We start from the raw sequence: 18,047 nt of genomic DNA on the forward strand, positions 1-18,047 counted from the left end.
AATGTTCTATCTGCTGGTTCACCTCCAAATGCCCACAGCAGCCAAGGATGGGCCAGGTTGAAACCAGGAGCCAGGGACTCAGTCTGGGTCTCCCATATGGGTGGAAGGAACCCCAATACTAGAAGTATTACCTCTTTGTTGCTTCACAGGATGCATGTTGGCAGGAAGCTAGAATTAGAAATGGAGCCAGTACTCAAACCAAGCACTCTGGTCCAGGATACCTGAGTATCCCAAGTAGCATCTTAACTATTGCGCTAAATGCCTGTCCCTAAAATCAGGTTTTTAAAGCTTCATTTTTTTTTTTAAATTAAACTTTTGTTTCAGTAATGTTAGTCCTTTATATGGTAGTACTTACTAATGTATAGATGGTTCTTCTAAGGAGTTTAACTTGTACAGTTATTTTCTTTTAGAGCGTGGTATATTGAGCACCTGTTGCATATATAATCCTAGATATTCTATTAAAATATAAAGCATAACTCCTGCTGTTAAGTAATTTAGAATCTACCTAGGAAGACATGTCAAATACATACCAAAAATGTAACTAATAAAGGAAAGTTGCAATATAGAGCACTTGAAAAAGGAATGATAAATGTAGGTGAGCCACAGAAAACTAAATCATACTAGAGTCTTTCAAAGTAATGTGTTTCTCATTTCTTAATAAGCAGGTGAACAATATTGTGTTCATAGGCCTGGTACAGTATTTAATGGTTATTTTCTCGATATCCAGCAGTCGTCTATAATCAGACATACAAGTCTGATTGTCTGCAAGGTAACTATAAGCCAAAAAATGAGTTTAAATGGTTCCGTAAAAGACCAGACAGCCAAAATGAATACTTTTAAGTCCTTATATGAGAAGACTTACTCATTTTGTAAATAAAAGAATATTTTATGTGCTTATAAGGTAATTAATAGTTCATTTTAACATGCTTAGTGATCTGTTATTTAGCCACAAAGCTTAGAGGTAACAAGTAACTGGTAAGAAACTGCAACACTTAGCAGAATCAAGGATTGCCAACTGGTAGCATGTTCAAAACAGATTGAAGAACTTAATGGGTAGCATTCTAGGTCCATTTTGAAGAGCAAAGCAACTTCTGCAGACCTGGGAGTTTCTTTTGATTTAATCAATACTCATTATAATGCTTCTGAATTGTTTAAGAGGTATTAGATTAATTTAAGTTATAATACATGTTTCATGAATATTAGCTTACATTGTCCATGGAGCATTTGCTGTTCTAACACTTTACATGCATCAACTCCTTAATTCTTACAGTCCACAACTAATACGCTGTTGTGCTTTTTATAATGATGAGACTGAATCACATAGAGTTAAAAATGTGATGGAGTGGAATTTTAGCATAGTGGCTAAGGCACCCACATTCTACATTGAAGTACCTGGGTGCAGTGCCCGGATCTGACTCCTGACTCCAGCTTCTTGCTTATGCAGACCCTCGAAGGTAGCAGTGGTGACAATTGGGTTCTTGCCACCCATGTTGGGTGACTTGGATTGTGGCCCTATCCCAGCTCTAGCTGTTGGGGGCAATTGGGTAGAGGACCAGCAGGTGAGAGCTCTCTGTTTCTGCTTCTGTGCCTCACAAATATGTCTAAAACTTTGAGCAAGGTTACTCAATGCAAAATGACAATGCTTCTTTTAAAACCTAGCAGTTTAGTTCTAGAATCCAGATACCAGTTTCCTATATGATATATACTGCTTTCCCTCAAAATAATTTGTACTCTAATCTGCAGATAGTGACCCCATTAACCTACGTTGTTTTTGTTTTGTTTTGACAGGCACAGTTAGACAGTGAGAGAGAGACACAGAAAGGTCTTCCTTTTTCTGTTGGCTCACCCCCCAAATGGCTGCTATGGCCGGCGCACTGTGCCGATCTGAAGCCAGGAGCCAGGTGCTTCCTCCTGGACTCCCGTGTGGGTGCAGGGCCCAAGCACTTGGGCCATCCTCCACTGCCTTCCCCGGGCCACAGCAGAGACCTGGCCTGGAAGAGGGGCAACCGGGACAGAATCCGGCGCCCCAACCGGAACAAGAACCCTGAGTGCTGGCGCCACAGGTGGAGGACTAGCCTAGTGAGCCACGACACTGGCCTTGTGTTGTTTCTTTAAATTGTTTCAAAATGAGGACGGAATTTAAAAAGAATTGAAGCAAAATACATGTAGCATTGAATCAATGATTTGTTTTGGTGGTTAGTGAAATGAAGTTAAAAGTTGTAATTTCATAGTTGTCCACAAGATGGTGAAATTCTCATTAGTTTTTAATTTCTTGAAACCTATGTAAACTGTTAATTTATAATCTGCATTTGGCACTATTTATTACAAGCAGTTTAATTTCTTTTTACAGCCCATCTGCTGGTAAGGCCAAGATTAGAACAGCTCACAGGAGAATCATGATTTTGAATCACCCAGATAAAGGTAGGTAGAAATTCTATTTCTTATAAAATTTGGATCAGAATATGCTGTGAATTCCTTCCTGTTTACTTCTACCTGTTATAAAAGACAGATAATTGAGATGGAAGTATCTGCCATATATACTGGAATTTTGCTGATAAATGGTCATTCAGTTGCCCGTAGGAGTAGTAGATTTATACCATCAGTTTTCAAGATCGTAGTTACTGGTTTTTATTTATGAGTACTTGAACTCTTACCATATTGATCAAGGAAGAAAACATGAGTTGTGTACTGTGGCTGGATAAACTGACTTGGGCATCTTGTAGTTATTTAACCTAAAACATAGCAACACAAAATTTGGAGGATTTCCTCTAAATCTCTGAACATAATGTCGTAGATGATTCAGAATTTCTTAATTTTATTCTGGAAGGCTCTGAGGCTGAGCCATTTGTTTTTAACTGGCCAGGTTTTTAATGTAAATTTATCTTACAGAAAGACAATTATTATAACTTTAACTACACTACAGCTGCTTGAGAGAGAAAGCCCATATGTTCATTACTGTTTCAGCTTTAAAATAACAGATGGTAGAGAGTTGCACTGTATTTCAGAAGTCAAAGGGGGGAGAAGAGTGACGGGTTTCTGGGATTCTAATTTTTACAGACTTTGTTTTTTAATTATTTTGGAAAAACTTAAATTTTGGATTCCTATCCAGTCTGACAACAAAATAAGACATTCTTTTTCAGCTTTCTCACTTAATTATATACAATAAAATCTTTCCCTGAACATCATCTCTGGTGGTTCTTGCACTTACTGTTCTTCAGTGTGAATAAACAAGAGAATAAACTTTGCAAAGAGGTTTTGCTTAAAATTTCTATAAACAGCTTCAACAATTACTGGAAGATCCATTCAACTAATTTACTTTTCATCATATGGTGTCAGAGTAATTGCGCTTAAAAAAGAAATGTGTTTAAGTGCCTCCTGGAAGCCTTCGGTCTCCTGAAGAGCCTTTGTCCCCCGGTCAAGTGATACCCACGTCTGACTGATTGCAGGAGAGTTAAGCACTCATGTCTTTCAGATGATTGACAGGTTGTTGATTGTGCTGTTGCAAGGATGCAGGATCTGAATTGTATTTTTAGATACCTTTTGTAAAATAGAAAATGTTTGTCTATCTTAGGAACCAGTAGTGTTTGAAGAATTTCTGCATTTTTCAAGATGGGAGTATTCATTGTAGTATGCTTGTTAATATCCTTCCATCTGACTGCATGGGAGGGAATAGGAGACCAGCTTTCTTTTTTTTTTTCCCCCTGGATTCTGCCTGCTCGCTAGTATTGTGGCCATTGATTCTCTAACTTCTCCAAATGTCTGTTTTGACATCTATAAAATGAGAGTGCAGGCATTTGGCTAATGGTTGGGATGCCTACATTCTAGAATGGAATGTGTGGCTTTGAGTCCCTGCTCTACCCTTGGTTACAACATTCCTACTAATGCACACTCTGGGATACAGCTAATGTTATTGGGTCTCTGCTACCCACATGGGAGCCTTGGATTGAGTTACTGGCTTTGGCTTGGACCAGTCCCATCCATTGCAAGTATTTGGGGTGATGTGAACAAGTAGATGGGAGTCCTACCTCTCTTTCTTGCTCTCAAAGACAGAAGGAAAAATTTAACAAATTTATTTCTAAGGTCATTTGTATACACATGATTTAATATAATAACATTTTATACCTATTCTGTTAGTGGAGAATCTTGTATCCTGTTTGTATTAATATCAGTTTTGACTTGAGAAAAATGTTTTTAAAATCTCTAGGTTATTTTAACCTCTAAAAATGTATTGATACTGCGGATGCTTTTCTCCATATAACTGGTCATTCTTCCAATATTGAAAACATTTGAAATTTCAGAGTTCATGGACTTCCTAAAACTCACCCATTCTCATCTGCTCTATCGAATGTAAAGAGAATCAAGAAATAGTGAAACTACTGTGTATGATGGAATTGGATACTTACCTGGCAGGGGAGATAACATGATCATGATGGAATTGGGAGATGATAACCCATAAATCTGAAAGTTATCTTTTGAAAAGGAAAGTGGTCGGCGCCCCGGCTCACTAGGCTAATCCTCCGCCTGCGGCGCCGGCACACCGGTTCTAGTCCCTGTCGGGGCACCGGATTCTGTCCCAGTTACCCCTCTTTCAGGCCAGCTCTCTGCTATGGCCCGGGAAGACAGTGGAGGATGGCCCAAGTGCTTGGGCCCAGCACCCCATGGGAGACCAGGAGAAGCACCTGGCTCCTGCCTTCGGATCAGCGCGGTGCGCCGGCCACAGTGCGCCAGCCGCGGCAGCCATTGGAGGGTGAACCAACGGCAAAGGAAGACCTTTCTCTCTGTCCACTCTGCCTGTCCAAAAAAAAAGAAGTTGTTTTGTTTTTAACGAGGGTAAGATAATAGATTTAAACAAAAATATCTTAGTGCCCTTGGAGAAAGAACCAAACATATTTGGGGAAATAGAATGGCAAGTCTTCATTTTGCCTCCCCTTTTTATAATTCTTCACTGTATTTGCTTTGAGGTTCTTGGAATGCATTAAGGTACTTGAAAATTCTTAAATCCTCCACCTGATGCTTGTGAAATTCATCAGTGTGTCACCCCCACCCCAAGCAACTTTGTTGGTTTTGCTACCAGCTGGTAGAACAAATTTGGAATTTCAAATGTGTGATTAGCTCTAATTTTTTACACATTTTATTATCAACCTTCACAAAGACACTGACACCCAGAAAATTAGGTGTGGGAAATGGCTGAAAATAGAGTTTTTGTAACTAGTTTCTTAAAAAATTTTTATTTATTTGAAAGGCAGAGTTAGTTGAAGAGACAGGGGAAGAGAGAGATATCTTCCATTCACTGGTTCACTCCCCCCGTTGTTGGGGCTGGGCCAGGCCAGCCAGGAACCTAGAACTAAGCACTTGGGCCATCTTCCTCTGCTTTTTCCAGGTGCATTAACAGAGAACTGGATCAGAAGTAGAGCAGTCAGGACTTGAACTAGTGTTCTTATGAGATGCCAGTATTGCAGGCAGTGGCTTAATTCACTGTGCAACAATGCCAGCCTCTAACTAGTTTTAAATGAACATTCAGAAAAGTTTTTATAAGTGAATTGTACTATTTCATTTTAGTAAAGTAAAAGATTAATGCAGTTTTAAAAAAGAAGAAACAAACCTCAACCCAATGCTTTCAGGCTCATATCTTTTAGATTATTGCTTTTTCTAAATTACTGAAAAAAGAAATTAGTTGTTGAAATCTGCAGTTTGGTGTTAATGTCCAATGAGTGTAGAAGGTGGGAAGACAAGACTAGGTAAATTTGAAAAACCATAGAACCTTAGAGATTTCTTATAAGCTATTCTAGCACTTCTCAGAGTATAGTTTGCTGGTTGTACCAGATCACATTTTGTTACCTGTGTGCAACAAATTAAAAACAAAAGTAAATATTTAGGGGTGTAATTTAGTATACCAGTTAAGAGGCCCATTTCCCATATCAAAATACCTGGGTTTTGATTCTGAGCTCTGGCTCCAGATTCTAGCTTCCTATTAATGCAGACCCTGAGAGGTAGTGGTGATGGCTTAAGTAATTTGGGTCCCTGCCATCTACATGGGAAATCTGGATTGAGTTTCTGGCTCTTGGCTTTGGGCTGGCTAAGCCCCTAGTTCCTTGCTGTTGTGGGGATTTGCAAAGTGAAATAGCAGATTAAGAGTTTCTCTCTCTCTCCTCACTTTCCGCCCCCCCCTTCCCCCCAGTCTCTGCTTCTGAAATAATTTTTAAAAAGTAAACATTTAGAAATATTTAAAACAGTTTGACATTGCCAGGGTATCTAAATATGTGATCTTTTTGTATTATGTAGAAGTATTGGTCCGCTACGGATTGGAAATTTAAACATAACATATATAGGTACTCTCTACAGTTAGAGAGGCACTTCATAAATCAATGAAATCAATGTTGCCTCCCAAATCAGGACTTTGTGCTTCCTCCTGGGGTAGATGGCCTGAAGAGCTTCCTGATTAGCAAGGCAGCCCACTGCACTGGTAGTTAGCTCTACCTACTAGAAAGTTCTTCCTTACATTTATATGGAATAAACCAGTCTGCACTGGAGATTGCCAGTTTTTTTCCACTGACACCGATTTCACTAAATACACAGAATTTGCATTTTCCCTTAAGTAGTATTTGAATCAAAATTGAATATTGGAATTAAAAACAAGTCAAAGCAATTATGTTGTTGATGGATTTTCATAATTCATACTGTAGAGGAAGCTAATTTTATGTGTGTGTGACAGGGATATGTTCTGAGAAATGCATGGTCAGACGATTTTTATTTTTTAAGGTTTATTTGAAAGGCAGAGTTAGAGACAGAAAGAGAGAGCTTCTATCCACTGATTGACTCCCCAAATGGCTGCAATGGATGGGGCTGGGCCAGGCTGAAGACAGGAGCTTCTTCTGGGTCTCCCACATGGTTGCAAGGCCCAAGCACTTGGACCATCTTTCACTGCTTTCCCAGGCACATTAGCAGGGAGCTGGATTGGAAGTGGAACAGCTACTTGAACTGGTGGCTGCTGTTTTAACACACTATCCCACAACACCAACCCGTGCTTATTTATTTTGAGAGAAGCTCCCTATCCATTGGTTCATTCCCCAAACGACAGCAATGGCTGAGGAGGCAAAGCTGATAGCCAGGAACTCAATCACACTGCTTCCTAAGGCCTACATTAACAGGAAGCTGGAGCCAGGGATCAAACCGGTGTTTTCCCATGTGGGACATGGGTTATCTTAATCAGCCCCTTAACCACTAGCCCAAACTCCTGCCCTGATAATTTTGACATGAAGCCCCGGTGATAATTTATTGCAATTTATTACAGTATACCAAATTTAAAACGTGTTGTAAACATTTTAGGAAAAGGATGTGATGGCTAAGAGTCAACAGGGATTCACTAAGGAAAAAAGTGATCTATAATTACCTGGATTTCCTTTTTTGATAGATGTACTAGACTATTTCAGAAGGGCACATCTTTTCATTTCAGCATCTTGATGTAAGTTTTTGCTTATGTTTGAGTTAATTTGATAGAGATAAGGAAAATCAATGCATGATAAAACTATTGATAAATGATGAGATTCTTAAAAACAAAGAACATGGCTTATTCATCTTTAATTTTATATGTGTGTATGGCTGCACATAATAAATGACAAGGATTTTTTTAATGCATGGATGAATAAGCAAATGGAAATAAAGAAGGGGTCCAAATAAAATCCATAGGTAAAATGGGGTTTGGCAGTAATAACTGATATCATTTATCAGAAAATTTAAAGACTCATTAGATATGGAACAACTGGCAGCTGTTCTCTCATTCATTCAGAAATTATTCAGTACTTACTAGACAATGTGCTAAATCTTGAGACAGTAACTAAACCAAGACAATTAAATCCCTGTCCTCATGGAACATACTTTTTTTAAAAAAAGATTTATTTATTTGAAAGGTAGAGAAGCAGAGGCAGAGAGAAAAAGAACTCTTCCATCCACTGGTCCACTTGCCAAATGGCCATAACAGCTAGAGCTGGGTGAGACTGCAGCCAAGAGCTTCATCCTGGTCTCAGGCCATCTGCTGCTGCTTTCGCAGGCACATCAGCAAGAAGCTGGATTGGAAGTGGAGCAGCCGGGACTCAAACCAGCACCCATGTGGGATGCTGTTGGTGCAGACAGTTGGCAACTTAACCCACTGTGTCACAGTGCCAGCTCCAGCATACATTCTAATGGAAAGACAGACAAAAGGCAAAACTATTTCAAGTTGTTAATAAGGGCAATTCCTGTAGTGACCTGAGATACAACATATGGAAGAGCGGCAGCTTTATGCAGGTTGATTGGAAAGAATGAGAAAGAGCTAGCTCTCTGAGGAATGATCAGAAAGTGCAGGGGTTAGCGTATGCAAAGGCTCTGAGGGAGGAAAGAATTAGTGTGGTTAAGGAATTAAAAGGAATGAAATGGGCAAGAAGGAGAGGTTGCAGGAGATAAGGTAGATAGTGCCCAAATTTTGAATCTACCTTAAATGGAATGAGAAAGTAATGTCAGTTTAAAAAATAATGTAACTCAGTGTACCTTTTAAAAATCATTTTTATATTCAAACAGTTTATTTTCAAGTACACTTACAGAAGTGCAATACATAGGCAGAAAAGTACATAACTTATTTTCCTCTCTCACTGGGTTGACATTTGTACAGGAGCAGTTTGTAAAACTGCTAATGTCTTTAGCATGAGTCAGGGCAGTGGCACTCACTTGTTCATATTTACAGATGGGAAAAACAGATCTTCACCTCCATTTACACAAAATCCGAAATTCTTAATGGATTATAACCTGTTAAAAGAATTCTAAGACACATTAAATTTAATAATTTGAGTAAAGAAAAAGTCATGATTGGGCATTCGAAACTAAAAGGTTCAGTGGGCTTCATCCAGCAGCATGAGCTTTTATAGGCCAGACACAGGAGCAAAGTAGAGAAATCACCTGATCAGCTACTGCTAGGCATCTGTTTTGAGCGTGGTAGAATTATTTGGCTGCCTGGAAATTGGTTGAAAAGTGGCTGTTCTTAAATTAGGTTTCAGTTCTTTTATGTAGGAACACAAAATGGAGATAGTTAATGGCCTCCTTATTTAACCTAAATTTGAAAGACAATAAAGTGTTCGCTTCTCTCTCTCTCTCTCTCTCTCTCTCTCTCTCTCTCTATATATATATATATATATATATATAGTAGAATAGGCAAAGATTTCTTATACAAAGTAAAACATACATACCATTTAAAGGAAAAAATGTGCCTCTGAGGAAATTTAACTGGTGGGTTTTTTTTTTTAAATTGATTTTGTTATCAAGGTTACTCTGACCTCTTAAAAGGAATTGGGCAGTGTTCTTTCTGAACATTTGTGTAAAATTAGTCTAATAGTTCATCAGTGGAGCCATCTGGGCATGGAGACTGGGCAGGTTTAGATTTACAGATTCAGTTATTTAAAGATATACAGCTCTTTCATCTCCTTTTAGTTTTGGTTAATTTTTTGAAATTTTAGGGAAAATTAAAAATTCCTGAGTTTTAGATCTTTAATTGTTTATATCTTACTGCCTAGTTGGTATATGTAAGTAGCTTTAGTATAAGCTACTTTTTCCTTCCCAGTATGGACAGTTTATTCATTTTTATCATACCTTTATTTTATTAACCTCCATTTGTCAGTTTTCTGCATCATTTTTATTTCTGTTGTCTTTATTTTTTTTTTTTTTTTTGCTTATTTTTTGAAATGGATAGCTACATCATTGGGGTCAGCAGTCATTCAAATTAAAATACTTATTTCATTATTTTAAAGTATATATATATATATATATATATATATATATATATATATAATCTGAAGGGCAGAGTTGGGGGTGGGAAAGGCAGATCTTTCATCTGCTGTTTCACTTCCCAAATAGCTATAACACCCAAGGCTGGACCAGGCTGAAGCCAGGAGCCTGGAACAGTATCCAAGTACTTGTCTCTTCTAAGCAACATGTAATTTTTTATGAGTAAACATAAAACATATGTGACTTACCTGTTTTATGTTCCTTTTGCTATTTGACTTCTTTTGGCTCAGATTTTTTCTTATTCTTTTTTCTTTAGTAATTTGATAGATACAGCTTTCAAAAATCGTTCTTTAGTGATTTTCTAGAGATTAAGCATGCTTCCTTGATCTGACAATCTAAGTGGTCCAAGTAATATTTTATTTTAAATAATGCTAGGGCCTTAAAACACTTATGATTGTCTTTGATTGTCAGCAGTTCTACTGTGATTTGATGTGTTCTTTGCATTTGTGCTGCTTGTGATTTGTAGAACTTGAATCCATGGAGTGATATTTTTATCCGTTTTAGAAGCTTCTCCATTTTCAGTAATCTGTTCAATATTGCCTCCTCTGCTTTCTCTCTCTCAAGCTAATCATGTCCTCAGTGTTGCATACGTTTTCATGCTTTTATCCATATTTCCATCCTCTTTTGTGTATGTTTTTCCGGTTTATTATCCATTCTTCACTGTGTAATCTCTTAGACCTATCAAATTCCTTTTTTAAAAAAAAGATTTATTTGAAAGAGTTAGGTAGAGACAGAGAGGGCTTCCATCGCTGGTTCACTCCCCAGATGGCCGCAACAGCTGGAACTGAGCCTATCCAAAGCCAGCAGCCAGGAGCTTCCTCCGGGTCTCCCACAGGGGTGCAGGGGCCCAAGCACTTGGGCCATCTTCTACTGCCTTCCCAGGCCATAGCAGAGAGCTGGATTGGAAGAGGAGCAGCCGGGAGTAGACCTGGCGCCAATATGGAATGCCAGGGTTCTAACCTGCTGCGCCATAGCGCCGGCCCCAAGACCTATCACATTCTTAATTTCACTTCTAATTCTTTGAACTTCTGCATACTTTTATGTGTTGTTTCTAAGTTGGCATGTGTCTTTATTTGAGAGGTAGAGTTACAGAGAGAAGGAGAGATAGAGATAAGATCCTCCATCCACTAGTTCACTCCCCAGTTGGCCGCAATGGTTGGAGCTGGGCTGATCTAAAGCCAGGAGCCTCTCCCAGATCTCCCACATGATTGGAAAGGCCCAAGCACCTGAGCCATCCTCCACTGCCTTCCCTAAGCCATAAAAAGAGAGCTGGATCAGAAGAGGAGCAGCCAGGACACATACTGGCGCCCAAAGGCTTAGCTTACTATGCCACAGCGCTGGTCCCCCATGTATTTTATTTTTTTAAAAAAAAGTTTGAGGGGCTGGCACTGTGGCACAATGGGTTAAAGCCCCAGCCTACAGCCCCGGCATCAGGTGTGGGCGCTCCAGCTACTCTACCTCTGGTCCAGCTCTCTGCTATGGCCTGGGAAAGCAGTAGAAGATGGCCTAAGTGCTTGGGCCCCTGCACCTGCGTGGGAGACCCGGAAGAAGCTCCTGGCTTAGGATCAGCTCAACTCTGGCTTTCACAGTCACTTGGGGAGTGAAACAAAGGATAGAAGACCTTTCAATTAATAAATCTTTTTTAAAAATTGTTTGAAGGCAGACACAGAATTAGGGAACTTCCATCCACTGGATCACTCCCTATAGCTGAGACTGGGCCAGTCCAAAGCCAAGAACTCCATCTGGGTCTTCCACAAGAATGGCAGGAACATACATACTTCAACTGTCACCTTAGCCTTTCAGTTTGCACATTAGCAGGAAGTTGGATTGGAAGTAGAAGAGGGACTTAAACCCAGGCACTTCAGTAGGGGATATAGGCAGCTCAACCACTAAGCAAATGCTTGCCCCCTCTCTGTTTTTAAAAAATATATTCGTAGTTCTTTCAAAGCCCTTGTCTGATGCTTGTAAGATCAGGCTCACTCTATTTCTATTGTGATTTTGTTTTCAGGCCTTCTTTTGGTCTGCAAAGTCTTTTTTTTTTTTTTTTTTAAAGATTTATTTATTTGAAAGAGTTAGAGAGGCAGAGGCAGAGAGAGCTTCCGTCTGCTGGCTCACTCCCCAAATAGTTATAATGGCCAGAGAGAGCTGTGCCAGTCCGAAGCCAGGAGCTGCTTCTGCATCTCCCATGTGGGTTCAGGGGCCCAAACACTGGGGCCATCTTCCACTGCTTTCCCAAGCCATAGCAGAGAGCTGGATCAGAAGTGGAACAGCCGCCCATATGGGATGCCAGCACTGCAGGCACTGGCTTCACCCACTATGCCACAGTGCTGGCCCTGCAAAGTCATTTTTCTGATGTCATACGTTTTGTTATCAAAACAAATGTTTATATGAATTCCATCTGTCAGTATTTACAGTGCTAGAAATCAAAACTGAGAAAGTTTTTTTAGTTTGACTTTATTGAAAGGCAGAAAGACAGGGAAATCGCCCATCCACTGGTTTACTCAAAGGCTAATATCCTTAGCAGTTTCACTGCAATACTAGTCAGTGGTGGGTCTTTTTGGTAGTAGTTTCATTTTTGTATGGCCTTGCTTTCAATGTGAGCATCGATCTCTAACAAGCTATTCCATCATAATCAAAAACAGAAGTAAAGAAGGACATTTAAGATGAGGCTGTATACCACACGAATTGTCTAGTTGGTATTTAGGAGTCTGGTGTAATCTCAATGAGAAATAATAGTGAATTAGTTCAGGGTGGAGACAAAGTAAATTTGACTTATATTTTGGAAACAAGATCTACAGTTACTGCTGATTGATCTAAGAAATTTTATATTTCTCCTTTTTCTGAACAAAACTTAGGTAGATAGAAATGAGTATGATTTAGAAGGGGGGCGGCTCATTTGTAAACAGATTTGGGAAGAAACATTATCGATGTTAAATTCTCCAGGAACTATCCAAGTGGAAATGGAGAGTAGGAGGTTGAATAGAGACACTAGAAATCAGAAGAATGGTCTGGGCTTAATTGTTCGGGAGTCATCAACTTAAGAAGGTATTGAAAACAGTGTTAACAGATCATAGGGGGCTGGCACTGTGGTGAAGCAGGTAAAGCCATTGCCTTCAGTGCCGGCATCCCTCATGGGTGCCAGTTCTAGTCTTGGCTGCTCCACTTCTGATCCAGCTCTCTGCTATGGCCTGGGAAAGCAGCAGAAGATGGCCCAAGTCCTTGGGCCCCTGCGCCAGTGTGAGAGACTCGAAAGAAGCTCCTTGCTTCAGATTGTCCCAGCTCCAGCCGTTGTGGCCATTTGAGGAGTGAACCAGCAGATGGAAGATCCTTGGTTCTCCCTCTGTAACTCTACCTCTCAAATCTTTTTTTAAAAAAATGAACATGGAAAGTGATTAAATGGAGAGAGGGGGAAAACCCCAGGATCCCAGTGTAAGGAGTTTAGAAATGTAAAGATCAAATTAGAAAAGGAGAAATCAGCAAAGGAGACAGAAGGAAAAATATTGAGAAAATGGTGCCATGGGCCATCTGAGCCAAAACAGGAATTACGTAAAGGAAACCAAAATCAACAGTGCTGAATGCTGCCATATGAACAATTAATAAGAGCATAGAAAGATGGATCTATAGTGTTTTTACAGCAGTGGAAGATTTTGTATGCTTAAAGTCAGTTTTAACTGGTGCTAGGTTGAGTAAAAAGATGAGGAAGTTCACTTACATAGTCAACCTTTTTGAGAGTTTTTTGTGAGGAAAAAGACGAGGAGGAAGAGGCATTAAGAATGTTTGTTTTTTTTTGTTTTTGTTTTGTTTTGTTTTTACTTTTTATGTTTTAAATGTAGAAGCTCCTTGAGTGATTGAGCAAATTTATGTGTCAATGGAAGTGATCAACTAGAGAGATTGATGATTTAGGAGATTAAATTTAAATTCAGCAGGGATAAATGCAATGTTCTTTTAGCCCCTGAGAATCAATTGTATAAATATAGGAAAGAGATTTGGCAGTGTTTCACATGAAAAAAGAGCCATGGGGTATATTTGATCTCAAAGCCTGTAAGATTTAACAGTGAAAAAGCTGCCAAGAAGTTTATGCAGTCTTAAGCTGTATTAAAGGACACATATTAAAGGACTAAATATTCCCATAATCTTCTGTACTTGTCATTCATTCATTCAACCAGCAATTATTTACCCAACTGTACACAGCTTAAGCAGTTAGATATTGTTTCCAGATGCCAGGTTTGGAAGGACACTGACAAACTTTAGTATTGAGAAAACCAAACAGGATTGTGAGGAGGAAAACAATGTCATAGGAATGGGCCATTCATTCATTCAAAAAAAAAAAGTTGCTGGGGCCAGCGTTGTACATTTCATTAAGCCGCTGCTTGCAATGCTAGTACCCATATTGGAGTGCTGGTTCAAGTCCTGGCTATTCCACTTCCAATCCAGGTTCCTACTGACGTGTCTGAGAACGCATCAGAAGATGACCTAAGTACTTGGGCCCCTGAGGACCACTCAGATGGGAGACCAGGATGGAGTTCCTGGCTTATGGCTTTAGATTGGCCCAGTCTTGGTTCTTGTAGCCATTTGGGGAGTGAACCAGCAATTGGAAGATCAGTTGATTTCTTTTTTTTTTTTTTTTTTGACAGGCCGAGTGGACAGTGAGAGAGAGAGAGAGACAGAGAGAAAGGTCTTCCTTTTGCCGTTGATTCACCCTCCAATGGCCGCCGCGGCCGGCGCGCTGCGGCCGGCGCACCGCGCTGATCCGATGGCAGGAGCCAGGAGCCAGGTGCTTTTCCTGGTCTCCCAGTTGATTTCTTTCTCTCCCTCCTGGTGGACCAAAGAAAAAATGAGGAAGGATGTCTCCCAGGGTTTTCCAAACCTATGGTTAAAGAACAAAACAACTGGCTATATTGAGAAATTCATGGATGACCTATATAACATTAAGTGCTTAAAATATAACACATATATAGGAATTCCTTCTGTGTCTTTATCAGGGGAGCATTATGTTCACTGAGAAGAACTATAAGCAGGGAAGGTTTTACCACTGTAAGGAAAATGACTCTTAGTTGGAGCTACCTTAATTGGTCTACATAAGACATCAGTCAACTAGTAATTACTAAGGCTTACTGGGAACCAGAACTGTTTTGGTCACTGCGGCTACACAGTGGGGAAAAAAGTGATGTTCAGGAAGAAGCAATGAAGGTAAAAACTAGTTAGGGATGTCATAGGTGGTATTCACTTACTGTGGATGAGGTACAATTCTCCAAGACCCTTCCAATTTTAAGTTCATTCAGGTACGTGCAGACATCACAATTTTAGAACATTTTTGTCACCTCAGCAAGAAACTCTGTAGCCTTTAGCTGTTATCACCAAGCCTTGATTTTTAGTCAGTTGATCTATATGTCCTCATGCCAATGTTACTAGCACTGACACCCTGTCTCTATTACTGTCACTTTGTTGTGCCCCATGAGTTCTGGATAGGGTCATCAAACCTTAGGTAGGTTTGATAAGTCAGTGATCTATAACATCAGTTTTCCAGTAAGTGTTTTTAAAAATTGAAATATACATCCATACTTTTGTAGGATTGTTTTGACTCTTCTTGCGACTCCACATGAGCTTCTATAAAAGTTAGCTGGGACTGATTATTGATAGAGATTACACTGAATCTGTAAGTCGGTTTGGGGAGTATTGCCAGCATAATGATATTCTTCTGATCTGTGAACATGGGACATTTCCCCCTTTATTTACATCTTAATTTCTTCCAATCACATTTTGTAGCTCAGAATATACGTTTTGTATTTTCATTAACTTTATTCCTTTTTTTTTTTTTTTGGAGGGAGGTGCTGTTGTGAATGGAATTTCTTAATCTCATGTCCAGGTTGCGCATTGCAAGTATATAGGAATATATTTTTTTCTTTGAGAGGAAGAGAGAGAGCTCCTATCCACTGGTTCAATCCTCAAATGCCTGTATTAGCCAGAGCCTGTTATACAATCGAGGTCTCCCACAAATGTGAGAGGAACCTGTTTACTTGAGCCATCACTGATGCTTCCCAGGGTTTGCTCTGGTGGAAAGTTGGAGTCAGGAACCAGAGGTGGGAGTCAAACGCAGCCATTCCAGTGTAGGACCGGGACATCTTAATTGATAGACTAATTGCCTACTCCTTCTGCAATTAATTTCTTATTTTGTCCTGCAGCCTTGCTGAACTCATTTATTAGTTTAGATAGTTATATACAGAAAATCCTAAGAAATTCAGTATAAAGATCATTCATCTATGAATATAGTTATACTTTGTTCTCTAAGTTGGATGCCTTTTATTTTTTGTACCTGATTGCCCTGGCTTGAATCTCCAATACAAGGTTGAATAGAAGTAGTAGGAATGTCTATCATTATCTTGTTTCTGATCTTAGTAAGAACATCATGTCTTTCCCCATTAAGGGTTTTTTGAAAGATGCCTTTACTAGGTTGGGGCACAACATACTAAAATGTGTATTAATAACAGATTCCAAGAATTGGTCACTCTTTGAGGAATTTATCTATTGGTGTGTGATTGACTCCCTGTGATTCATCTTTTTATCTTCTGTAAGGAAGAGGATATGAGATGGGATTAGGGACTTGAAGAAAGTAAAAAAAAAAAAAAAAAAGATGAGAATTTAATATGAAATCCTGTAAACAAATGAGGCATTTTGGTAAAGAGTATAGGCTCAGGAGCCAGTCTTCCTAGGGATCCTGGCCTCACCCCATATTAGCTCTGTAGCTGGTGTTGGGCAGGTAAATTTGTGAATCAGTGTCCTTAATCAAGTAAGTACAGAACTACTCCACAGGATAGTTGGAAGAACCAAATGAGATGTTAGAACAATATTGCCCCACTGCCTTTGTCATCATGGTTATCATAAGGTTTTTTGAGCCCCAGTGAGTCCTGGATAGTGTCATCAAACCTTACGTAGAGGTCGGTGATCTATAACATTTTCCAATAAGCATTTTTAAAAATTGAAATATACATTCATAAATTAAAGTACACAAATAGAAATTTACAACTCAGTGAATTGTCACAAAGGATCTTGTTTTTGTAGCCATTTGCCCAGATCAAAAAATAGAACTATTACAGAGAAGAGAGAGAGATCTATCCACTGATTCATTCCCCAAATGGCTGTAATGGCTGGTGCTGGGGCTGGGCAAAGCTGGGAACTAGGAACTTCTGGTCTCCCATATGGGTGCAGGGGTCCAGGTCTCCCAGGCACATTAGCAGGGAGCTGGATCGGAAGTAGAGCAGCCACGTCTCAAACCAGCACTCATGTAGGAAGCTGCTATTCTACAATGCCAGCCCCTATTAAACTTTTTCTTATGACTTTTGTGAACATCATACATTCTGGTATTCTAGAGCTTAGTCCGAGTTGTATTTTCTCTGTGGCTTTCTTTTGCATATACTTACTGGTGTCCCTTCATTAACAAAAGTTCTTAAAGATTTATTTATTTGAAAGAGTTACACAGAGAAGGAAGATCTCTACCTCTCCATCCACTGGTTCATGTCCCAATTGGCTGCAATGGCCAATCTGAAGCCAGGAGCTTTTTCCGGGTCTCCCACATGTGTGCAGGGGCCCAAGGACTTGGGCCATCTTCTACTGCTTTCCCAGGCCATAGCAAGCAGAGAGCTGGATCGGAAGTGGAGCAGCCAGGACTTGAACTGGCACCAAATGGTATGCTGGCACTGCATGCTGCAGCTTTACTCACTATGCCACAGCACTGGCCCTGTAAAAGTTCTTAACTGTAAAACAGTCCATTTTATCAGGATTTGCCTTCTTAGTGCTTCTTAAAAGAAATTTGTGTCTCAGATTCATAAAAGTATCAAGGTCATGAATTTCCTGAACCTTTTAACTGTGATGTGAGGTAGGGATAAAGCTTCCATTGTAGTTATTTGAATATCCAAGTAGTCAAGCACTTTTAAAAAGGGCATTCTTTCCCTAGTGATCTGCCATGTTACCTTTGTTATAAATAACCAGATATTTATGGGACTGTTTCTCTTCTTCCATTGCCTAATTTCTTTATGCTTGTGCCATTGCCACATTTTACATATTAATTTGTGTATCTTCATGGGAGGGCTATTGTTGGCCCTTTGCTTGTCAGTATAAATTAAGATTTCTTATCGTTATGCACACACAACATACACATTTATACACACATCTCATTCGGTTATGATAGGAATAACCATGCATCTATCAATCTACTTGGGAGAATTAACATCTTAATGATA

General features: G+C 39.6%; 1 protein-coding gene across 5 annotated transcripts in view; it reads left to right on the top strand.

The window, feature by feature from the left end:
* DNAJC15 (DnaJ heat shock protein family (Hsp40) member C15) overlaps positions 1-18,047 on the top strand; it is a 72,826-nt gene that overhangs the window by 49,969 nt on the left and 4,810 nt on the right. For 4 of the 5 annotated variants that reach the window (XR_016212899.1, XM_008260010.5, XM_089303657.1 and 1 more), the window contains one exon: positions 2,351-2,421. Coding sequence is in view for 4 of the 5 variants with exons in the window: in XM_008260010.5 (XP_008258232.1) it covers positions 2,351-2,421 (71 nt within the window). In the remaining variant the exon portion in view is untranslated. Of the gene's footprint in view, positions 1-2,350; positions 2,422-14,444; positions 16,444-18,047 lie in introns of those variants that run through there. The other variant, XM_089303656.1, reaches the window with a different exon arrangement.

Source organism: Oryctolagus cuniculus, chromosome 9 (assembly GCF_051225735.1).
Source record: "Oryctolagus cuniculus isolate XC-2025 breed Fujian yellow rabbit chromosome 9, ASM5122573v1, whole genome shotgun sequence".
Lineage (NCBI taxonomy): Eukaryota > Metazoa > Chordata > Mammalia > Lagomorpha > Leporidae > Oryctolagus > Oryctolagus cuniculus.